This window comes from Primulina huaijiensis, chromosome 18, assembly GCF_012295235.1.
Source record: "Primulina huaijiensis isolate GDHJ02 chromosome 18, ASM1229523v2, whole genome shotgun sequence".
NCBI lineage: Eukaryota > Viridiplantae > Streptophyta > Magnoliopsida > Lamiales > Gesneriaceae > Primulina > Primulina huaijiensis.
In genome coordinates, this window is record NC_133323.1 from 26,106 (window position 1) to 51,255 (window position 25,150).

The window sequence follows — 25,150 nt, forward strand, 5'->3', positions numbered from 1 at the left end:
TAAACTCTCCTCCATCAACCTCTATATCATTTCTCTCCTCTCCAACTTCTTCTTCAGCAATCGTTCCTTTCCTCTGAAATTTCCAGCAATATTTTGTTGAGTTTATTTCAAGAAAATCGAGCCACCTTCGTCCCGGATCGTCTCTCGCTCCGTCTCCGCTTCAGTGTCGTCGTTTCGGTATTATTTAATCGTCAAAGGCACGTATAATCTCTCTTTTCTGTATCGATCATGTCATATTATGCGTGTGTTGTTATTTATGCTTAAAATCATGTGTATGATGTGTAGAAGTTTGAGCAAATACGTTGGAACAGCTTTTGAAACGATTTTTAGATCTACAATTTTCGTTTTTATTGTTCTGGTAAAAACTGCGAAATTTCGGTTCATATTTTGAGAATACTTTCAACAACAAAAATGTATAACTTTTCAATGCCTTCGATTTGATATAAAATTCGAGATTTTTGGATTAAAATTGAGTGAGTTATGGAGTTTTTCGTGGGACTGCTCAAACTGCAACTTTTACAAAAATTGTGTTCTTGAAGTTTTATGTTGCAGGCCTCGTTGGGGATCGACGGGTGATCGTTGCTGCGTATAGGTATATTATTTATGATGTTGGGATGTATAATGAAGCTTCGTTTCTTGTCGTTAGGCGCTTGGGAGATTGAATGTCGTATAGAACCGTTTGTTGTCAAAAAGTCTCGTTCACGGGTTTGTTGGGTTGATTGTGATTTTGGTTGTTTTGGGACAATTGTTTAGGCTTGGGTCATTGAATTAGTAGCCTAAGATGAGCTCGTGGTGTTGATTCTTGGTCTGTACAGTCGAGTCGAGGGAGTTAAGCATATCACATTCAGAATTTTCGTAAGTTTCATGCCACCGCAGGTACACGGACCCGGACACGGACCTCTCCACGGGGTCCGTGCCTTTGTTTCCTTCGAGTAGCCATTTTTGCGAGCTAACACGGACCCCTTACGGCCCTAGGCACGGGGTCCGCGCCTCCTATTCCTTTTGAGTATTACTTGGCAGTACCTAGACGGACCTGTACACGGACCCGGGGTCGGGGTCCGTGTACTCACGTATTTTAGGAAAATTTATTTATGATTTTGAGGTTTGATGTTATGGTTTAGTGCAAGGATTTATCAAAGTCGTGTTATTGGAAATTATAGAATATCCTAAGAAATTATTTAGCTTGAGAGTAAGTATGATATTTACGTCTAAGTTATGCAAGGTAATTATGAAATTTCATGTAGTATGTTGCAGCAACGGCCCCAGTCAAAGTCCAACGACTCCCTCGACACCCAGTAAGTATGTATGACGTGCAAAGAAAATATTTTAAGTTTTTGAGGTATGCCAAATGTCTTGTGACCAAATTATGTTTAGGATTGGAAAGCGTTAAATTATGAGCGGGGACCAATCCACCCGTTAAATTATGAACGGGTTAGATCGAGGTTGGAAAGCGTTAAATTATGAACGGGGACCAACCATCCCGTTAAATTATGAACGGGGATCTTATGTATGTGGCAGTAGATACGTTTCTGTCAGCCCAGTACTGTGGTTTGTCTGATCAGGCATTTATTATGTTATGGGTCACCTGCTTTGAAACATCCTCTACGAAAAAAAATATTGCAGTTATGTATGTTCAAGTATGTTCAAGTATGCAAGTATGTTTATGAAAAGTTTAAGTTGATGGCACGTCTAATTATGTATGTATGTAAGTTCAAGTTTATGATGTAGGTTCAACTTTCAAGTATGTATTTTATATTTTGAAATTTTATGTTGCTTTATTATGTAGTACTTGCTATCTCCAGTTTATACGTGTTGAGTCTTTAGACTCACTAGACTTGATCGATACAGGTGAGTATGCTGTGGAGGAGACAGGAGGTGGCGACCAAGGGGCAGGCTTGGACTGAACGGAAGGCTAAACCCGAGGACCACTAAGTTTATGTTTTTATGAAAAGTTTAAAATACTCTGCTTTTATGTTGGATGTGAGACATTTGAAACAAGTATGTTGTTGGAAAATTTATTTGGTGATGTTGATTTCAAATATTAATATGATGAATGATGAGTGAAGACCTTATAGATTTTATGTTTAAGAAAATCTTAAATTTTTCCGCAAATTTTGAAGTAGTAAAAATTACGGTAGGTTACACAGGCCATGTTTTCAAACGTATCAAATCGAAATATTTTTTGGGAGTATTTTTGGGCTTAATGGGTTTGTTTTAGGGATTAATGGGCTCAAAACCATTTTAAACCATTTAATTATAATTAAGGGCCCATTTAATCTTAAGTCTTTTTATTTAATTACTACTCTAAACTAACCCTAAGCCTAAATCCTACTTAGCAGCCACCCACACCCCCCATTCAGCAGCCTCTCCATCGGTTGTCCATAGAAACTCTCGGCCATAGCTTGGCTCTTTCAAGAAAACCCTTCCCCGTTTCTCCGGTGTTCATCCTACGTGCGCATTTTCAAGCTTTCTAGCATATAATCATCAAAGCACGCCATGTATCCCCATATAATCATTTACATCATATATCTGATGTGTTGAGTGATATGCATATGGAACGCTCGCCCCTTGCCCTTTATTATGAGTTTCATTCGGTTTTTGGCTTGGAACCGCACGTTTATGCTTTCATCTAATGAATTTCTTGATTTTCTTGTGAGGGGCTTCTATGTCTTGATCCTAGGGGCTGTGTAAATCGCAGATCATGTGGTCTAAAGGCAGGAGTCGAGTGAGAAGTCCAGGTTTTGGTTGAGGGCCGTGTGTGTGCCTCGTGGTTGTTCTCGGGCGAAGCTAGCTTGGAGGGTTGTAGGGCGCCGACTACGCAAGGGTTGACCCTAGCCCTGGACCAGACCCTGGTGGGTCTGAACCATGGCCTAGGGTGGCTCGAACATGGCTGGGACTAGGATAGAGGCCGCTTGAGCGAGGGGCGCTTGTGTTGGCTCGGGTGTGCTTTGGGTGGAGCTAGTGGGTGTGTGCGTTGTGTGGGCTGCATGGGGCAGCAAGTTACGGTCAGATGGATCCAATAGGGTCTGGTATTAGTCCTAGGTGGTCTGGTTCGGGTTTGGTAGGGGTGGTGATCGAGCTAGAGCCGAGAGTTGCACCTAGGGTTTCGATTGGGGAGTTGCAGAAAATTTCAGCAGCTATTTGGGCACTTTCGAGAGCCTTAGTGGGTACGATATGGGAGGTTTAGGGAATGTTAGAGTGTGTTTTAGGTATGGTAAAAGTTTGGGAAAATTCAGTTAAGTTTCGGGTCGATTCGGGTTAAAACCGGGACTCCGGTTCAAGTTTTAAAAATAATCGGTTAAGTTTTGAAACGAGCTCGAGTTTACGTCTAAGAAATATTTTTAAATGTTTATGTATCATGTGTATGATTTTTACGTAATTATGACAAATACGGTGCATGCTTGGTTTCAAGAAAAATTTACGTATATGCATGTTTTTATTAAGTGGTGATTATGATAATTCGCTTTGAAGGACGATAGTTGGTTGTGAGTAATACGATTACATGAGATATTATGAGTTGAGGCCAAGGCTTAGTGGACGGGTAATGCTGTCGCTGATGTCCCGCTGTCGTGTACCGCGATTATATTAGATGGATCCATCGAATAGAGCTGGCACGAAAGTCACAACTAATGAACTGAATTCAATTAAAAGAAAATGTATATGTATATGATGATATGGTTGAGACATGTTTTGACACGTTTAATTTTTACGACATGTGTACGTTATGCTTTTAAGTTCTTGAAATGTATGTTGATTACAGTATTTTTCACTGTTGTGTACTATGTATATGTATTCGTTGTCGTGGTACAGGTGTGTTGAATCTTTAGACCCACTAGGCGTGTGTGATGCAGGTGAACATTTGGATGAGGAGACTCGAGGTGCCGAACTCTGAGTAGGCAGGGCCGGATGTGCGCGCACAACCCGAGGACCACACTTTTCCGCACATCACGATTTTATGAGCTTTGAATAGACATGATCAGTTTATACATTATTATGTTATGATGTTGACTTTCAGTATTTTACTCGTTTTAATTTCGTTCATGCATCGTTAAGAGCCGAGTTGGCAAATTTTAAACTACATTATTTTATTGATCGATTGTTTACGATTATTTTTAAACAGCATATTTTCAGTAGGGTTGCATGCATGCAAAATATTTAAATGTTTAATTTCGAAAAATGAGCTTGTCAAAAAAAAAATTAGCAGCATTTTTAAATTAGTAGACATTACACCCATATCTCTTTGAAGATCGAGAAAACTCATGTTTCGAGGATGAAACTTCCCAATAAGGAGATAGGGATTCGAAAACCAAGATTTCGGGCAGTACACGCATCAAATCATCGGATTTTAACGGCCTTGTAACAACCAAGATTTCGAATTTTTAGAAATTAAAACTTATTAGCAATTTTGAAATTCAAACTTATTAGCATGGTAATTGTTGAAACATTTTATGTTCGCATTCTTGATTTTGATGTTAACAAAACTTGTTATTTTGTTTCTAACTAGTTTATCTAGTGCGCTGAAAGCTGAAACTGATCAGTTCTCGGGCCAAAACTGAAGCTATTGAGACATCAACTGAAATCACCAAATGATTGCCAAAACTAAACCAGTCCAACTGATATATCAAAGACCAGTTCAACTGATTATCCAGCTGATAGGTGGTTCAGGAGAAGACCTTCAAAAGCCCGGCCAACTGATGAAAAGCCCAACTGATGAAGAACTCAACTGAACAAAACATCTGATACAGTGAAATCAGTCCAAATTGATTTCACCAAATCAGCTCAGAAAACCAGTTCACTAGACCAGTTCAGAGCATCAGTTGTAACTGATCAGTTCGCATATCATGAGAAGACTATCAAATGGAATCCAGCTAAGCACGAATATAGAAGGTACAAGCTACAAGCTATAAGCTATTTAACAGACGAAGGTACAATAATAGACGTCGTAGCAGAGCTAAAAAAAGAAAGCTTCCAGAACAGTTGTCAGAATGAAAAGACCTATCATAAGGAAGCACATTCAAATGCAATGAACATTATTTATTGAGTCTTCATGTACGGTAAGCTAAGCGTCTATAAATACCAGATCAAGACCATTAAAGAAGGTGTGGAACAACAACAAAATACTAGTGTGTGAAGAAAACAGAGGACACGCTCATTTCATATCAACTTACTACAAGCAGTTAGCACTTTCGTGTTGTATTGATTAGATCAGTTTTCACACATTCACACACAATCACTCACATATACAAAGAGTTGAGCTTATTGTTTAGCTGAGTGATTTTTTTATACATAGACGTTAAACAAGTGTTGTTTTGATGGTAATGCCTTCAATGTAGGCTAGGAGTTCAGTTAGGCAGTAGTGTAATTCCTAAGCTGAGTGGGTTTGTACAGATTATTGTATAAATCAAAGTCTTCTAGTAGATCCTATCCGAGGTGGTAGAAGGGATCACGTAGGAGTAGTTGAAGTCTCCGAACATCCATGAACATATCTTGTGTCTTTTACTATTTAGCTATTGTTTTAAAACTGATTTAAGCAGTTCAGCTGCCCGAACTAATCCCCCTTATTTCAGTTATTCAGTTTATACAAGCTAAAAGCTTTAAAATGTTTAGTTTTCTTAAACGTATTATTTTGAGTGTCTTCCGCTTAGTTTGAAACCAAACTCGATTTAATTCATCGGTGTATTCATTTTTAAAGCACAAGCTATTGCAGCTTATGAAGAACATTGTGTTTGAAGCAACTTCAAGGGTGTCAAAACCGATCCATCAGGGATGACCCTATAAAATCCCATTTTCATGAGCATTCAATACCATTATGCAGCCTCTTAAATCAAAATTTGAATAGCCCTTGGTCAACTTGTAACATCATTAAGGAGAGCAATTAACATGGCTGAAACCCTTCAGAATCCATCCCAATTGTAGCCTATAAATACCCCAAGACATGAAGAAAAATCACACCAAAAACTAGAACAAATCTATCCGAATTTTGACCTCTTTAACATCATAATTTTCTAAGAAAGCTCTGTCCATTTTCAACCAGAAGCCTCGTCCATGTTTGAATAGAAGTTTTACCCAAGTTTGAGCATAAGTTATGTCCAAGATTGCTCAATATTCTATCCAAATTTCAGCAAGCATTCTATCACATTTCTGTGTTGATTCAAGAATTATAAGTGGGCTTATGTTTTAAAATTATATATGTCACGTCCCTTGAAACGTCTGCAATTCGTTTTGCCTTAAAAGTACTAGATATTTTTTTTTTTAAATCCTCCTAAGTCAAATCGGCCGAACCTACCAAAAATATATAAAATATTTTTTGCACTATTTTTAAAGTAAAACAACCAACTAATATTTTAAAAATCAAAGGAAATTGTTTAAACATAAAACCAAACCTAAAAAAAATTATGTTATCAAGAACATGAATTTTTATGCTTATATGAAAAATGCGTTGCATACTTGATTTTAAGAAAAATTTATGTACATGCATGATTTTTATAAGTGATGAATATGATGACATGTTTTGAAGGAAGGGAGTTGGTTGTAACTAATACGAATACGAATATGATGATATGTAAGGCCAAGAGTCAGTGGATGAGTAATACTGTCGCTGATGTCCCTGCCACCGGGTACCACAGTTATACGTAGATGGATCCATCGAATAAAGCTGATACGAAAGTCACAACTAATGAACGAAATTCAATTAAAGAAAATGGACACGTATATGATGATATGTTGAGACATGTTTTGACACGTTATGCTTTATTACGTTTACGTTTACGCTTTTAAGATCATGTATTTGTATTACGTTACTTTTCATTGTTGCATGTTATGTATATGTACTTGCTATAACGTTACAGGTGTGTTGACTCACTAGGTGTGAATGATGCAGGTGAGCATATTGATATGGAGATTGGAGGTGCCGAAAACTGAGTAGGCGGAGTTGGACGTGCGCACGCGAACCCGAGTACCGTATTTTCCGCACATTACGTTTGAGTTAGAGTGGATGAATATTTTCATATTCATTCATTTTATTATGTTTATGGTTGTCAGGATTTTTACACGTTTCATATTCGCATTTTTTTAAAACGCAAGGCTAAGGTCGATGATTTGTTTTTTTGAAAACTGCAGTATTTTCATATGTCAGTTGATTGCTATTATTTTAAAATGTGTAATTTCCAGTGGTATCGCAGGCATGCATAAGTTGGTAATTTTCGAAAATGAGTTTATAAAAAAAATTCTAGCAGTATCTTAAGTAGTAGACATTACAGATACTACACATGTCAGTAATGTATCAGTTACACATCAGCGTCATATCGAAAAAATGACTAAAATTTCTAATACACACACATCATATTATAGAGTGTTTAGCTAAACTTGTTTAAAATAGCTCATAAACACCTATGTCCTTTATATAAGCAGTTTTATAAGTTATATTATCTTATTTTAAAAATAAATTGTTGATATGTTTGGATGAATTTATTTTAAATAAATTAAAGATGTTGATGTTGTTTTACTATTAAAAAAAGTGTCCATGTTATATAAAAAAAACTTCTTGAAAATTGATTTATTTGGATGGGCGTATACATAATTTACTAGTATTTTTTTATAACGGTTGGACTACATCTCGCACGTGGCGCGACAGGACTCCATTGATAGGGCTACATTTCACACGTGTACTGACGTCACACTTCCCACGGGCCAAACTCATGGCCGCATAAGTCTCATTCTTGACCCCCAAAAGCGCACAATTATAAAATCAGAAACCCTATTCACTTGAAAGAAGTACTTTGGGGAACTCGAAGATCATCAGACAAACTACATCATGGATATGTCTAGCGATTTCGATCGTCTCCTCTTCTTTGAACACGCTCGAAGAACTGCTGAAGCTACCTATGCCAAAAATCCTCTCGATACCGATGTGAGGACTCATACATGCGCATACAATCTATCTATTTCTGAATATGTATTTTAACTTCTCAAAGTCTGAAATTTTACTTGATGGGTTCAGAATTTGACTAGATGGGGCGGAGTGTTACTGGAGTTAGCGCAGTTTCAGAGCGGTCCGGAGTCCAAGAAGATGGTTCTAGGTTCAGATACTTTGCTGTATTTTGTATCGCGGTTNGTCGATGATTTGTTTTTTTGAAAACTGCAGTATTTTCATATGTCAGTTGATTGCTATTATTTTAAAATGTGTAATTTCCAGTGGTATCGCAGGCATGCATAAGTTGGTAATTTTCGAAAATGAGTTTATAAAAAAAATTCTAGCAGTATCTTAAGTAGTAGACATTACAGATACTACACATGTCAGTAATGTATCAGTTACACATCAGCGTCATATCGAAAAAATGACTAAAATTTCTAATACACACACATCATATTATAGAGTGTTTAGCTAAACTTGTTTAAAATAGCTCATAAACACCTATGTCCTTTATATAAGCAGTTTTATAAGTTATATTATCTTATTTTAAAAATAAATTGTTGATATGTTTGGATGAATTTATTTTAAATAAATTAAAGATGTTGATGTTGTTTTACTATTAAAAAAAGTGTCCATGTTATATAAAAAAAACTTCTTGAAAATTGATTTATTTGGATGGGCGTATACATAATTTACTAGTATTTTTTTATAACGGTTGGACTACATCTCGCACGTGGCGCGACAGGACTCCATTGATAGGGCTACATTTCACACGTGTACTGACGTCACACTTCCCACGGGCCAAACTCATGGCCGCATAAGTCTCATTCTTGACCCCCAAAAGCGCACAATTATAAAATCAGAAACCCTATTCACTTGAAAGAAGTACTTTGGGGAACTCGAAGATCATCAGACAAACTACATCATGGATATGTCTAGCGATTTCGATCGTCTCCTCTTCTTTGAACACGCTCGAAGAACTGCTGAAGCTACCTATGCCAAAAATCCTCTCGATACCGATGTGAGGACTCATACATGCGCATACAATCTATCTATTTCTGAATATGTATTTTAACTTCTCAAAGTCTGAAATTTTACTTGATGGGTTCAGAATTTGACTAGATGGGGCGGAGTGTTACTGGAGTTAGCGCAGTTTCAGAGCGGTCCGGAGTCCAAGAAGATGGTTCTAGGTTCAGATACTTTGCTGTATTTTGTATCGCGGTTTTGATTTGTTGATTTCTTTTGGATGCATTTTGTGTTATTTTGACCGGATAATGTTGTAAAATAATTGATGAATGGATTATGTAGCGCAGTGGAAAGGGTTTTATGACTGGACCGATATTGGAACTTTTATTTAGTTTGAAAGATAACTTAGGTCTCGATTTTTTCCATCAAACTTTAGCTATTTAATGGTTTTGCAGATGCTATATCCAAGTTGGGGGAGGCACTGGATGTTGATCCAAGAAAGCATGATACCCTTTGGGCCCTTGGGAATGCATATACATCCAATGCATTTCTTTTTCCAGATCTCGATGAGGCCAGGCCTTACTTTGATAAGGCGGCTCAGTACTATGAGCAAGCAGTGGAACTGGTATGTTCTGCTGCATTAGATTTTTTGTTGTGCATCCACTTTCCTTGTTGAGATGGCATTGCATTGATTTTCTCGCGGCTGCAGGAACCATCAAACGAGCTTTACAAGAAATCTTTAGAAGTAGCGGTAAAGGTACATTCTCCTTACTGTCTCTGATTTACAATCTTAGTTTTGATGCAATTGCATTTAAAGGTATGTGATTTGGGATTCGAAACTTCAATGCAGTGAGAAATGTTATACCTTATACGTGTTTCTTAATAGACTAGAAAACTGTCAATGAGTGAAAATTAGTTTGGAACATTCCCGAGTAGGATGAGGGAGTTTTATGGATTCTTGGATATTATAGTTGGACTACTTGGTAGTTGGTCCTCTGGATTTTGTGGCTTTCCATCCCAATCATTTTTTTGGTTTTTGGTGTTTGGTTTTGGTTTTCTGGACGGTTGCTAACCAAGTCTATATTTAAATAAATTTTATTGTGTTTTATCATTGCTAACCAGGTACTATACGTATTCTTCTTCCTCGGTTAATGTGTATATTTGTCATGGTCTCACATCGGGTCATTTATTGGTTGCCTAAGTATATGCCATTACCATCTTAATTGTGTCTCTCTAGGTTTTTCTTCAATGGGAGCAACTGCAAATGTTCTCGCTTAGTTGGATAAAGGCTTCATTATTGTTGTTGTTATTGGTTTCTGGATGGTTGGGGTATCAGTTTATTTTATGAATTGCTTGGTTTTGTTATTTATGTTTATCTTGTTTTCGTGTTCGATAATGGTCGGACTCAACTGGATTCTTAATATCAATTATCTATGTTTTGCCAACTGATGTATGCATATGTGTCGCAATCTCTGTTCCTAAGGCTCCTGAGTTACATGTGGAATTCCACAAGCATGGTTTCTCTCAGCAGGCCATGGGATCAGGCCCTTCTGCATCTACCAACACAAAGGTACACATCTCAGGTTCATTGCATTTCAGTGTTTGATGTGACTAATTATTGATCGACACTAATATAGATTGTCATTTGATAATTATGAACTGCATGCATTTTCTTTTACGTATTTTACTGTCTTGTAACAAATTTTAAGATCTTGTCTGTATTATCGATTGTTGTTGAGGAGAAAGTCAATATGAAGGAACTTCTCCTTGCCTTTCTCCTTGTTGCTAATATATTGCTACAGCCACTACCAGTTTGCTAATATATTGCTACAGCCACTACCAGTCAATCTCTCCCACTTGTGTCTGCCTGGCCAGCATTTGACATCTCTGAAGCCACATACCTTGTTACCCACACTTAGACGTCTTTCAAGACTACTTCCACTTGCATGTAATTGTTGCTTGGACTGCTTCTCCATATGTCTACGATTTGTATATTTTCATTGTGAAGATAACAACGGATATTGACTGAATTAGAAATATAATTTGAAATGGTACACATGTCCTGATAGTTTTAGTTGTCTCTTGCCTCATCGGTAGACTTATCATTTGCTTGTAAGCTAGGTTCACCAGTGAATTTTTGGTTGTGTTGCTTGGACCGCTTATTTTGTGCTTGATATTTCATTTCTTTGTTGTTACATTAAAGTGTGGTATCTTTTCATCAGCAGCAGACAAAAAAGGCTAAAACTAGTGATCTCAAATATGATATTTTTGGATGGGTAATTCTTGCGGTTGGCATTGTTGCATGGGTGGGATTTGCCAAATCTAATGTTCCTTCACCTCCACCGAGATAAACTATGGCATTTGCCTCATTTGAATTTTCAGAGACAATTGCGAAGGATCTTACCATGGTTACTTGTGGAATTCTTGTTTTTCTTTCGTTGCCATGCCTTTTCCTTTGGTATTGTTTTCCTCTTGTTCACCCAGTTGTGATATTTTAAGCGCTCATATTTGCCATTATTATTCTTGTTGCTTTTTTTTTTTTTATTTGTTGCTTAGTTTCAGATAAAAGTTATTAAATCTGTGAATTTTAAGTAGGCCAGTGTGGTTTGGTCATTATTTTTTTTAAACGTTCGTGGATATAATAGAGATTGTTATTGTAGGATTCATTTGGCTTTCCACTTTAGTACGAGGAAACCAAAAATATTTTTAAAATAGTTTTTTTTCAATAAAAAAAATTTCGGTAATACAAGGTGAAATATATCAATAAATAAAATGTGTTGTAGCTTCATTTTCACGGTTCTCTTTTGTCCTGGTTTTAAGAAAATAAAGTGTAAAAATCAGTAAATTCATAGTTCAACTAGGGGAAGCAATTGAATATTATATTTTCGATATAAATTTTTTTAATTACATTAAAATAAAATCAAAAGTTGTAAATGGTGGTAGACCGGTGGTGACGGCAGGGCGGTCGATATGATTGCTTACTGTCTTGGCTAGTCTTCAATTTATTTTCTATTTAATTATGTAATATAATTACAAATAATCATTTTTTTCATGTAATATATATAATCAAATGATTTTTGTGCATTGATAAGTTTCATTCAATATAATTTGTACATTGTGCAAGTATTAATGCAATTGACGAGATAGTAACTAATAAAGGTTCATGTCATATTGTATTAACAAATAGTCGGTTAGCTCCTTTTTTCGGTTGTTGTAGTTGATAGTAGCGATAAACACTCCTATTATATGAAGACTTAATGAAGTGAGCTTGGTATCGCGGAAAGCCTATTCAAGGGGGTGGAGGAGATAAGGGACTCCCCCAATAATATCATTACTTTTATAAATAAATTAAAAAAAACCTATTTTAAAATTCAATGTTTCGATGGCAGCGATGGGTGGTTCTCGAGGCAGAGGTTGTGAGTAACTAGGCTGGTGGAACTATTATGTATCGAGAAGGAAATTTTTTTTAAAGTTTTTTAAATAATTTTGTTATATTTGATGATTTTATATTTTTGTAATTATAAATAATTAATTAATTTAATTTATTTGAAATTTATAAAATATTAATAATAAAAATTTTAGTACTTTGAATTGAAATTAATTAGGTATAAAAAATATAAATTTAACAAACAACTAAATTAAATTATTAGTGCGTTAAAAAATTACAAAAGACAAACAAAAAATATTACAAAACAATAAATGACAACGACAACACCTAACAAATAATAAAAGTACAAATCACAAAAATAAAAATACGAAAAAAAGGATTTTTTGTAAACGAAAAGGCACGTCATATATCTTTTTTTCTCATCATTCACGTCATTTTATATGCTGATTTATATGTATTTGCTTGAAAAATTATTTGTTCTAGCATGATGTTACGTTTTTGCAAAGATTTTGACATGAACATGCATATATCTTTTATGCAACTCATGTTCTTCGTGTTCTTGTGCAAGGGGCTGCCGAAATGGGATGTTAGGGGACTGCTTAGGACGATAGTGAAGGGGTCACTAAGCTGGAGTCGAGTCTTGGTTGGGCTGGATGAAGGCCGAGTGGTTTTGGTGAGGCGGCTAAGGCTTCCTCGACACGTCCGAGCCTTGTGCGTGCGTGGGGTGTCGGCGTGCTTAGGGTTAGTCCAATGGGGGTCCTAAGTGGTCGGTCATGGTCGTAGGGTAACTAGCTAGGGTCCGGTCTTGGTGGTTTGGGGCTTGGGCCGAGGGGTTAGCACTAATAGCCGAGCAGGGTGTGGAGTGGAGCACATGCAAAAATTCCAGCAAGTTGCAGCCGTGCTTAAGGAGAACTAAACGGCTAGAATTAGGCTAGTTAAGGGTTGGTAGGGTGTGTAGGTTTAGTGGTTTAAGTTTGGGAAAATTTGGTTGCGTTTCGGGTTGATTCGGGTTAAAACCGAGACCCCGATCCAAGTTTTAAAACGAATCGTATAAGTTACGAAACATGTTCGAGTTTACGTCTAAGAGTGGATTATAAATATGTTTTAAGGTGTTTGGCTGGCTTCTGGTAAAAATTTTGAGTTCCAGGAGCAAAATGGTCAATTAGGGTTTCCAGGGGCAAAATGGTCATTTTGTACCCAGGTCGAGTTAGCAGTCCTAGCAGCGTCCTAAGCTCTATTTGACATGTTTTAAATGTTTATGTTATCAAGAACATGAATTTTTATGCTAATATGAAAAATATGTTGCATATTTGATTTTAAGAAAAATTTATGTATATGCATGATTTTTATAAGTGATGAATATGATGACATGTTTTGAAGGAAAGGAGTTGGTTGTGACTAATACGAATACGAATACGAATACGATGATATGTAAGGCCAAGGGTCAGTGGATGAGTAATACCATCGCTGATGTCCCTGCCACCGGGTACCACAGTTATACGTAGATGGATCTATCGAATAAAGCTGATACGAAAGTCACAACTAATGAACGAAATTCAATTGAAGAAAATGGACACGTATATGATGATATGTTGAAACATGTTTTGACACGTTATGCTTTATTACGTTTATGTTTACGCTTTTAAGATCATGTATTTGTATTACGTTACTTTTCATTGTTGCCTATTATGTATATGTACTTGCTATAACGTTACAGGTGTGAATGATGCAGGTGAGCATATTGATCTGGAGATTGGAGGTGCCGAAAACTGAGTAGGCGGAGTTGGACGTGCGCACGCGAACCCGAGTACCGTATTTTCCGCACATTACGTTTGAGTTAGAGTGGATGAATATTTTCATATTCATTCATTTTATTATGTTTATGGTTGTCAGGATTTTTACACGTTTCATATTCGTATTTTTTAAAAACGCAAGGCTAAGGTCGATGATTTGTTTTTCTTAAAACTGCAGTATTTTCATATGTCAGTTGATTGCTATTATTTTAAAATGTGTAATTTCTAGTGGTATCGCAGGTATGCATAAGATGGTAATTTTCGAAAATGAGTTTATAAAAAAAAATTCTAGTAGTATCTTAAGTTGTAGACATTATAGACACTACACATGTCAGTAATGTATCAGTTACACATCAGCGTCAAATCGAAAAAATGACTAAAATTTCTAATACACACACATCATATTAGAGAGTGTTTAGCTAAACTTGTTTAAAATAGCTCATAAACACCTATGTTTTTTATATAAGCAATTTTATAAGTTATATTACCTTATTTTAAAAAAAATTTGTTGATATGTTTGGATGAATTTATTTTAAATAAATTAAAGATGTTGATGTTGTTTTACTATTAAAAAAAAGTGTCCATGTTATATAAAAAAAACTACTTGAAAATTGATTTATTTGGATGGGCCCCATTACCAATCTTACACTCAAAAAGAAAGATCAAAGTATCTGTTGTTCCCACAAACTTTTTCTACTGTATTCTCATCCCCACTCCTTAGTTTGGTTTCGTATATACATAAACAAGTAATAACACCACTAAATAAATGACTTCCAATACTACTGCTCTCCCATTCTCATCAAATAAATTATTGGGTGGCATCTTTTTGACTTGTTGTGATGAGAGGTGCCTTAAGATCAATCCTGTTCTTTTGAGTTGTAAGCAATGTCTTTTCATTTTGTGAATGTGATTTCACTTTCTTATTATTCCTTTATGTCGGTAAGTCATCCATTTAATGCAAGTTGGCTGGTGCACATTTTAAATGAATGAAGGGCCGAAAATATTTTTGAAATGAAAGGATGCGTTTCACATCTCAAAATTCTACTATAAATAGGTGCCTCATTCCTTCATTTCAAATCATCCCTTCTTTAAGTTTTCTTTTATTTTATAGTATTTAAGTGCTTAGTTCTATAATATTTGTGAGGTGTTTGTTCTCCTGTATTAAGAGAGTGTGTGTTCTCTTTGGAAACACAGTGAGTGAGTTGTACACCATAAAATATTATAGTGGAATTCTTTACATCTTACCCGTGGTTTTTACCCTAATAATTTTTAGAAGTTTTCCACGTAAATCTAGGTGTCCAGTTTATTCTTTACTTTCGGGGTTTATTATCTCAAATTACCGCAAGTGGGACCAACAAGTGGTATCAGTGCTTTGGTTTAAAATTTCTTAAAATTCTGAGTATATTCTGTGGTTGCACCCTAGACTGATCTTCCACATCAGAAAAGAAATTTTTTTTGAGATTTTTTATTTAAGGCGAGATTATTTTGTCCAGTCTACTAAATTGTTGTCGACATAATGACGAGCAGTTACGAGATAGCAAAGTTCAATTGAAATAATTTTATGCTGTGGAAAATAAAGATATAAGCAGTTTTAAGAAAGGAGAATTTTTTGGTGGCTATTGGAGATAGACCGGTGGAAATTACGGATGAAGGAAAGTGGAATGAGATGAATGATAATGATGTTGTCAATTTATACTTGGCTATAGCAGACGAAGTATTATCTAGTATCTCTTACATAAAAACAGCAAAATTTATCTGGGATACTCTGACAAAGATGTACGAGGTCAAGTCGTTACACAACATGATTTTCCTAAAGAGAAGGCTTTATACTCTTCGGATGGCGGAATCCTCATCGATGACCGACCATATCAACACACTAAATATTCTATTTGCCTAACTCACTTCCATGGGACATAAAATAGGGGAAAATGAACGTGTGGAGCTTCTACTTCAAAGTATACCAGATTCATATGATCAACTTATTATCAACATTACTAACAATATTCTTGTGGGATTTCTAAGATTCGACGATGTCTTAACTGCGGTTCTCGGAGAAGAAAGCCGACGCAAAAACAAGGAAGATAGGTTGGTAACTTCGAAACAGGCAGAGGTTTTGCCGATAGTAAGAGGAAAATTTATGGACCGTGACTCCAGTGGAAGCCAAAGACGAGGTAGATCAAAGTCAAGAAGTAAGAAGAAAAATATTTACTGCTTTAAATGTGTCGGTAAAGGGAACTTCAAGAAAGAGTGTACGAGTATCGACAAGAGTTCTCAAAGAAATGTGACTAGTCACTACTAAAAAAAAAAGGCAAAAGACAACGGTTAAAAACCGTTGTCGTAGGTCAAATAATACCGTTGTTAAAAGTCCTGTGGTTAAAGGGTGTGCTCAAAGACAACGGTGAAAAACTGTTGTCGTAGACGTCTAAAGAAGACGGTGCAAAACCGTTGTCGTAGATATATAAAACCGTTGTTAAAGGTCCTGTGGTTAAAGCATTCGCTAAAAGACAACGGTTTTGGAGTGATGTGGTAGTTATAATTAAAAACCGTCGTAAATTAATTCGCGATGGACATCATCGTTAACCGTCGCTACAATTAGCGAGGGTCGTCATTTAAACGGTCGCTAAACAGCGACGGTTTAATACACCGTCGCTAAATTTAGCGACGGTGTTTTATAAAATTCGTCGCTAATTTTAGCGACGGTTTTGTATGCTTTCCGTAGCTAATTTTTTCAGTAAAATAAAAAAAATTCACTTTAAATATTTTAATAAATATACAAAAAAACTCACAATCTAATATGCTAATTACATTCTTGATTTAACGTCGAAAATACTATATTCTTGATTTTAAAATTTTATTAAACTTTAAAGAGAAAATCGAAACTAAAATTGTGTAAGGGAGAAAAATTTTAAGTGTTGTGAAGTGGTATGGTAGAAAATGGACCGAGGGTGGGGATATTTATAGACAGTTTGCGACAGTTTTGACTTTAACCGTCGCAAATAGCGACGGTTAGTTTTCTAACTCTCGCCGATTTAAAATTAGCGACGCTTTTACAAGATTTGTCGCTATATTTAGCAACGGTTATTAAGAACCGTCGCTAAATATAGTGACGGTTAAGTATAAACTGTCGTTAATTATAGATCGGCGACGGTATTACCAAAACTGTCGCTAAAATTAGCGATGGTTATACAAAAATCGTCGCTAAATTTAGTGACACTTTTTACAAAACTGTCGCTATATTTACATCGGCGACGGTTTTGCTTAAAACCGTCGTTAAATTTCACGACGGTTATACTTTAACCGTCGCAAGATTTAAATTAATGACGGTATAGTATAACCGTCGCTAATTTTAGCGACAGATTTTACTTAAATGGTCGCAGAATGTAATATTGACAACAAATTTATAGAAAAACCAGTTGAAAGACAACGGTTTTTTACAAATCGTTGTCGTAGCTTGAAGAAAAACGCTAATAGACAACAGTTTAAAAACTGTTGTCGTAGCCCAAAACAAAAACGCTCATAGACAACGGTTTTTAAAAACCGTTGTCGTAGCCAAAAAAAACGCTCAAAAACCGTTGTCGTAGATATATCAAAGACAACGGGTTTAAAGAAACTGTTGTCTTTGAGCGAATTTTTTTAGGCTACGACAACGGTTTTTGTTAAAACCGTTGTTAAAAGTAAAAAGACAACGGTTTTAATAAAAACTGTTGTCTTTGATGTGTTGTTAAAATCAATTTTTCTTGTAGTGAGTACTTCAGGCGGTGGTGAAATATTATTCAGCGAAGCGGCAACAGTTACAGAAGGCAGGCACAAATTTTGTGACACATGGATTATGGATTCAAGAGCGACGTGTCACATGACGTCTCAGAGAGAATGGTTTGATCATTATGAACCAGTCTCATGAGAATCTGTATTCATGGGAAATGATCATGTCTTGGAAATCGCTGGGGTTGGTACTATCAAAATAAAAATGTTTGATGGAACCATTCGCACCATACATGAGGTACAACATGTAAAAGGACTGACGAAGAATCTTTTGTCCTTGGGGCAATTGGATGACATCGGGTGCAAAATCCGTATCGAAAACGGGATCATGAAAATTGTGAAGGGTGCGCTTGTGGTTATGAAGGCGGAAAAAGTTGCTGCAAATCTGTATGTACTTTTAGGAGAAACACACAAGGAGGCAGAACTAGTTGTTGCATCAAATGGTCCGGGAGAAGAATTATCAGTGTTATGGCATAGCAAGCTCGGGCATATGTCAGAATGGGGGTGGAAAATTCTTTCAGAACGGAAGCTGCTGCTGGGACTTACAAAAGTTTCATTACCCTTTTGTGAGCGCTGTGTTACTAGTAAACAACACAGATTAAAGTTTAACACTTCTGCTGCCAGGATCAAAAGCATATTGGAGCTGATTCATTCGAATGTTTGGCAAGCACCGGTTGCATCCCTTGGAGGAGCGAGATACTTTGTCTCGTTCATTGATGATTTTTCTATGAGATATTGGGTGTATCCGATCAAGAAGAAATCAGATGTTTTCCAGATCTTCAAATATTTCAAAGCGCGGGTTGAACTTGATTCAGAAAAGAAAATCAAGTGTCTGAGGACTGACAATGGAGGAGAATATACCAGTGACGAATTTGATTCATACTGTCAACATGAGGGCATCAAAAGAAAGTTCATGGCGGCTTACACACCTCAACAGAATGGAGTGACGGAGCAGATGAACAGAACCTTGTTGGACAGAATAAGAGTTATGTTGAGGACTGCAGGTCTAGACAAGTCATTTTGGGCGGAGGCAGCCAAAACCGCTTGTTATATTATCAATCGTTCTCCTTCAGTGGCGATTGATCTGAAGGCTCTGATGGAGATGTGGACTGGAAGCCGACAGATTATTCTCATTTGCATACATTTGAAAGTCTTGTGTACGTTCTGTACAATGAGCAAGAAAGATCAAAGTTGGATTCAAAATCAAGAAAATGTATCTTCTTGGGTTATGCTGATGGAGTAAGGGGTTTCGCTTGTGGGATCCTAGTGTCCACAATCTTGTCATCAGCATGAATGTTATCTTCGAGGAAGATAAAGTAAAGGGAGACAAAAGCACGCTGAATATAAAAACTACTATATTTCAGGTGGAAAATAGGATGGATGAAAGTCAAAATTCTTGTGAAGCAGTACCAGAGCACGAAGAACAAGAACATGTTGAGTCTGAGGTTTCCAATGTGAGGCAGTCAACTCGAGACAGAAGACCACCAGGTTGGCTTTCAGATTATGTCACTGAAAGCAATATTTCATATTGTCTATTATCAGAGGATGGTGAGCCATCAAGTTTCCACGAGGCTACTCAAAGCTCGGATGTATCCTTGTGGATGATAGCAATGCAAGAAGAGTTGGAGGCATTAGACAAGAATAAAACTTGAGATCTTATTACACTACCACAAGGGAGGAAAGCCGTTGGAAACAGATAGGTATATAAGATCAAGCATGATGGAAATAACCAAGTGGAGCGGTATCGTGCTAGATTGACGGTAAAAGGATATGCTCAGAAAGAAGTCATTGACTTCAATGAGATATTTTCTCCTGTGGTTCGGCTTAAAACAGTTAGAGTGGTGCTAGCATTCTGTGCGGTGTTTGACCTATATCTAGAACAGCTAGATGTGAAAACTACATTTCTTCATGGAGATCTTGAAGAAGAAATCTATATGCTTCAACCAGAAGGTTTTGCGGAAAAAGGCAAAGAGAACTTGGTTTGCAGTTTGAACAAATCTCTGTACGGTCTCAAACAGGCGCCGATGTGTTGGTACAAGAGATTTGATTCCTATATCATGAGCTTTGGATACAACAGACTGAGTGCAGACCCTTGTACGTATTTCAAGAGGTCTGGTGATGATTATATCATTTTGTTGTTGTATGTGGACGACATGTTGGTAGCAGGCCTCAAAAAAGATCAGGTCCAAAGATTGAAGGCACAGTTGGCTAGAGAATTTGATATGAAGGACTTGAGATCAGCAAACAAGATTCTAAGGATGCAAGTTCATCGAGACTGAAGTAACAGAAAGATTTGTCTTTCTCAGAAAAATTATTTGAAGATAAGTCCTTCAACATGCAAGATAGCAAGCCAATATCGATCTCTCTTCCTGTTAACTTCAAGTTTTCTTCGAGATGTGTCCTAGCAATGAAGCAGAGAGGATGGAGATGTCTCGAGTACCATATGCATCAGCAGTGGGAAGTTTGATGTTCGCTATAATCTGTACAAGACCGGACATTGCTCAAGTAGTTGGAGCAGTTAGTCGGTATATGGCGAATCCTGGACGAGAGCATTGGAGCACTGTTAAGAGGATCCTTAGATACATTAAGGGTACCTCGAATGTTGCATTATGTTATGGAGGATCGAATGTTACACTCGGGGACTATATCGATTCAGATTATGCAGGTGATTCTGATAAGAGGAAATATACTACTGGTTATGTGTTTACACTTGCAGGGGGAGCAGTAAGCTGGGTTTCAAAACTGCAGACAGTTGTGACATTATCTACAACAGAGGCAGAATATATGGCAGCTACTCAAGCTTGCAAGGAGGCAATATGGATTAAAAGGTTATTGGAGGAGATCGGACACAAACAAGAGAATGTTCTTTTGTTTGTGACAGTCAAAGTGCCTTGGACATCGCAAGGAGTCCAGTCTTTCATTCCATGACGAAACACATGGGAGTTCAATTTCACTTTGTATGGGAAATAGTAGAAGAAAGAAGTGTAGATATGTAGAAAATCCATACAAAAGTTAGCATAGCTGATTTTATGACCAATCCAGTGAACATTGATAAGTTTGAGTAGTGTAAATCCTCAAGTGTTCTAGCGGAAACGTAAGCAGCAGGCAATGGCAAGATTGAAAGGATGTGTGAAGATGTCCTTGATTCTCAAGCAAATCTTCAAGTGAGAGAAATGTCGGCAAGTCATCCAATTAATGCAAGTTGGTCGGTGCACATTTTAAATGAATGAATGGTCGAAAAGAATTTTGAAATGAAAGGATGCGTTCAGATGGAACGCGTTTTATACGCGGTTTCACACCTCAAAATTCTACTATAAATAGGTGCCTCATTCCTTCATTTCAAATCATCCCTTCTTGGAGCTTTCTCTCATCTTATATCATTTAAGTGCTTAGTTCTATAATATTTGTGAGGTGTTTGTTCTCATGTATTAAGAGATTGTGTGTTCTCTTTGGAAACACAATGAGTGAGTTGTACACCATAAAATATTATAGTGAAATTCTTTTCATCTTGCCCGTGGTTTTTACCCTAATAATTTTTAGGGGTTTTCCACGTAAATCTCGATGTCCAGTTTATTCATTATTTTCGAGGTTTATTATCTCAAATTACCGCAAGTGAGACCAACACTTTGCCCACTCTACTTTATCATTCAATCATGAGTTGTGACAGCCTGATTTTTCAAAAAGATCTCAATACCAAGGGTTCAAGGGACTCATAACAAGGACTAGATTATATAAATATGAATATATTATATATAACGTGATTTTACCTGTGTCCTTGAAAGACTTGGTTCGATTTATTTCTTTATTTCACAACGAATCACAACGGAGGGTTGTATGTTGCGTACAAGAAAGATGAATTGCGCCCGAAAAAGAATCTATTGATTCTCTCCCTCATATCTGATGAAATAGGATTAATTGAGACAATATTTTGTAAATACGCTCGGAGGGCACTATCAAGGAGAGCGAGCAAAGACGGAGTAACATTTAGTCAAAATTATTAATTCATTTGGATTTTCGAAACCTGGATATCGGCTTTTCGTCACATGGAGATTTGGTGTGATATCGATGATATCGATGAAATTGATATTCAAATCCTTTAACAAGTTATCAAATTTAGTGCTTTTTGTCTTCAATATTATAAATAAATCAGAATGCTAAATTGTAAGATACGTATACATTTCTAGGCCATACAAAAGCACGTCAAGAGGCTTTTTTCTACTCCTTCCTACCCTGGAAAAACGGGGCACCCTAGCATCGATTTTTTTCATCGTGAATTATAAATAGATTTAGGCATACGTATACATAATTTACTAGTATTTTTTTATAACGGTTGGACTACATCTCGCACGTGGCGCGACAGGACTCCATTGATAGGGCTACATTTCACACGTGTACTGACGTCACACTTCCCACGGGCCAAACTCATGGCCGCATAAGTCTCATTCTTGACCCCCAAAAGCGCACAATTATAAAATCAGAAACCCTATTCACTTGAAAGAAGTACTTTGGGGAACTCGAAGATCATCAGACAAACTACATCATGGATATGTCTAGCGATTTCGATCGTCTCCTCTTCTTTGAACACGCTCGAAGAACTGCTGAAGCTACCTATGCCAAAAATCCTCTCGATACCGATGTGAGGACTCATACATGCGCATACAATCTATCTATTTCTGAATATGTATTTTAACTTCTCAAAGTCTGAAATTTTACTTGATGGGTTCAGAATTTGACTAGATGGGGCGGAGTGTTACTGGAGTTAGCGCAGTTTCAGAGCGGTCCGGAGTCCAAGAAGATGGTTCTAGGTTCAGATACTTTGCTGTATTTTGTATCGCGGTTTTGATTTGTTGATTTCTTTTGGATGCATTTTGTGTTATTTTGACCGGATAATGTTGTAAAATAATTGATGAATGGATTATGTAGCGCAGTGGAAAGGGTTTTATGACTGGACCGATATTGGAACTTTTATTTAGTTTGAAAGATAACTTAGGTCTCGATTTTTTCCATCAAACTTTAGCTATTTAATGGTTTTGCAGATGCTATATCCAAGTTGGGGGAGGCACTGGATGTTGATCCAAGAAAGCATGATACCCTTTGGGCCCTTGGGAATGCATATACATCCAATGCATTTCTTTTTCCAGATCTCGATGAGGCCAGGCCTTACTTTGATAAGGCGGCTCAGTACTATGAGCAAGCAGTGGAACTGGTATGTTCTGCTGCATTAGATTTTTTGTTGTGCATCCACTTTCCTTGTTGAGATGGCATTGCATTGATTTTCTCGCGGCTGCAGGAACCATCAAACGAGCTTTACAAGAAATCTTTAGAAGTAGCGGTAAAGGTACATTCTCCTTACTGTCTCTGATTTACAATCTTAGTTTTGATGCAATTGCATTTAAAGGTATGTGATTTGGGATTCGAAACTTCAATGCAGTGAGAAATGTTATACCTTATACGTGTTTCTTAATAGACTAGAAAACTGTCAATGAGTGAAAATTAGTTTGGAACATTCCCGAGTAGGATGAGGGAGTTTTATGGATTCTTGGATATTATAGTTGGACTACTTGGTAGTTGGTCCTCTGGATTTTGTGGCTTTCCATCCCAATCATTTTTTTGGTTTTTGGTGTTTGGTTTTGGTTTTCTGGACGGTTGCTAACCAAGTCTATATTTAAATAAATTTTATTGTGTTTTATCATTGCTAACCAGGTACTATACGTATTCTTCTTCCTCGGTTAATGTGTATATTTGTCATGGTCTCACATCGGGTCATTTATTGGTTGCCTAAGTATATGCCATTACCATCTTAATTGTGTCTCTCTAGGTTTTTCTTCAATGGGAGCAACTGCAAATGTTCTCGCTTAGTTGGATAAAGGCTTCATTATTGTTGTTGTTATTGGTTTCTGGATGGTTGGGGTATCAGTTTATTTTATGAATTGCTTGGTTTTGTTATTTATGTTTATCTTGTTTTCGTGTTCGATAATGGTCGGACTCAACTGGATTCTTAATATCAATTATCTATGTTTTGCCAACTGATGTATGCATATGTGTCGCAATCTCTGTTCCTAAGGCTCCTGAGTTACATGTGGAATTCCACAAGCATGGTTTCTCTCAGCAGGCCATGGGATCAGGCCCTTCTGCATCTACCAACACAAAGGTACACATCTCAGGTTCATTGCATTTCAGTGTTTGATGTGACTAATTATTGATCGACACTAATATAGATTGTCATTTGATAATTATGAACTGCATGCATTTTCTTTTACGTATTTTACTGTCTTGTAACAAATTTTAAGATCTTGTCTGTATTATCGATTGTTGTTGAGGAGAAAGTCAATATGAAGGAACTTCTCCTTGCCTTTCTCCTTGTTGCTAATATATTGCTACAGCCACTACCAGTTTGCTAATATATTGCTACAGCCACTACCAGTCAATCTCTCCCACTTGTGTCTGCCTGGCCAGCATTTGACATCTCTGAAGCCACATACCTTGTTACCCACACTTAGACGTCTTTCAAGACTACTTCCACTTGCATGTAATTGTTGCTTGGACTGCTTCTCCATATGTCTACGATTTGTATATTTTCATTGTGAAGATAACAACGGATATTGACTGAATTAGAAATATAATTTGAAATGGTACACATGTCCTGATAGTTTTAGTTGTCTCTTGCCTCATCGGTAGACTTATCATTTGCTTGTAAGCTAGGTTCACCAGTGAATTTTTGGTTGTGTTGCTTGGACCGCTTATTTTGTGCTTGATATTTCATTTCTTTGTTGTTACATTAAAGTGTGGTATCTTTTCATCAGCAGCAGACAAAAAAGGCTAAAACTAGTGATCTCAAATATGATATTTTTGGATGGGTAATTCTTGCGGTTGGCATTGTTGCATGGGTGGGATTTGCCAAATCTAATGTTCCTTCACCTCCACCGAGATAAACTATGGCATTTGCCTCATTTGAATTTTCAGAGACAATTGCGAAGGATCTTACCATGGTTACTTGTGGAATTCTTGTTTTTCTTTCGTTGCCATGCCTTTTCCTTTGGTATTGTTTTCCTCTTGTTCACCCAGTTGTGATATTTTAAGCGCTCATATTTGCCATTATTATTCTTGTTGCTTTTTTTTTTTTTATTTGTTGCTTAGTTTCAGATAAAAGTTATTAAATCTGTGAATTTTAAGTAGGCCAGTGTGGTTTGGTCATTATTTTTTTTAAACGTTCGTGGATATAATAGAGATTGTTATTGTAGGATTCATTTGGCTTTCCACTTTAGTACGAGGAAACCAAAAATATTTTTAAAATAGTTTTTTTTCAATAAAAAAAATTTCGGTAATACA

The 25,150-nt window shown here is 36.7% G+C and overlaps 2 protein-coding genes across 8 annotated transcripts; both read left to right on the forward strand.

Moving 5' to 3' along the window:
* The first annotated feature begins 8,728 nt into the window (after positions 1 to 8,728).
* On the forward strand, positions 8,729 to 11,468 carry LOC140965151 (mitochondrial import receptor subunit TOM20-like). Of its 4 annotated transcripts, none has more exons than XM_073425231.1 (6): positions 8,729 to 8,933; positions 9,024 to 9,102; positions 9,334 to 9,503; positions 9,588 to 9,635; positions 10,362 to 10,448; positions 11,101 to 11,468. In XM_073425231.1, exons 1-6 carry the CDS (start codon positions 8,838 to 8,840, stop codon positions 11,227 to 11,229), a joined length of 609 nt encoding a protein of 202 aa, XP_073281332.1. In that variant the 5' UTR covers positions 8,729 to 8,837; the 3' UTR covers positions 11,230 to 11,468. The 4 variants fall into 4 exon arrangements, with proteins under 4 accessions (XP_073281332.1, XP_073281333.1, XP_073281334.1 ...); XM_073425232.1 differs by having other exon boundaries at positions 11,104 to 11,468; XM_073425233.1 differs by having other exon boundaries at positions 11,107 to 11,468.
* A 10,784-nt stretch (positions 11,469 to 22,252) lies between these two features.
* LOC140964600 (mitochondrial import receptor subunit TOM20-like) lies at positions 22,253 to 24,919 on the forward strand. Of its 4 annotated transcripts, none has more exons than XM_073424464.1 (6): positions 22,253 to 22,457; positions 22,548 to 22,626; positions 22,858 to 23,027; positions 23,112 to 23,159; positions 23,886 to 23,972; positions 24,625 to 24,919. In XM_073424464.1, exons 1-6 carry the CDS (start codon positions 22,362 to 22,364, stop codon positions 24,751 to 24,753), a joined length of 609 nt encoding a protein of 202 aa, XP_073280565.1. In that variant the 5' UTR covers positions 22,253 to 22,361; the 3' UTR covers positions 24,754 to 24,919. The 4 variants fall into 4 exon arrangements, with proteins under 4 accessions (XP_073280565.1, XP_073280566.1, XP_073280567.1 ...); XM_073424465.1 differs by having other exon boundaries at positions 24,628 to 24,919; XM_073424466.1 differs by having other exon boundaries at positions 24,631 to 24,919.
* The last annotated feature ends 231 nt before the right edge of the window (positions 24,920 to 25,150 follow it).

Bases quoted from the DNA above. Each gene is read 5' to 3' on its own strand.
- LOC140965151 (XM_073425230.1), top strand. From the start codon at position 8,838: ATGGATATGTCTAGCGATTTCGATCGTCTCCTCTTCTTTGAACACGCT. The intron at 9,103-9,333 runs GTTCAGATACTT...ATGGTTTTGCAG, and splicing joins GTCCAAGAAGATGGTTCTAG to ATGCTATATCCAAGTTGGGG. The intron at 10,449-10,711 runs GTACACATCTCA...ATATTGCTACAG, and splicing joins CTGCATCTACCAACACAAAG to CCACTACCAGTCAATCTCTC.
- LOC140964600 (XM_073424463.1), top strand. From the start codon at position 22,362: ATGGATATGTCTAGCGATTTCGATCGTCTCCTCTTCTTTGAACACGCT. The intron at 22,627-22,857 runs GTTCAGATACTT...ATGGTTTTGCAG, and splicing joins GTCCAAGAAGATGGTTCTAG to ATGCTATATCCAAGTTGGGG. The intron at 23,160-23,885 runs GTACATTCTCCT...TCTGTTCCTAAG, and splicing joins CTTTAGAAGTAGCGGTAAAG to GCTCCTGAGTTACATGTGGA.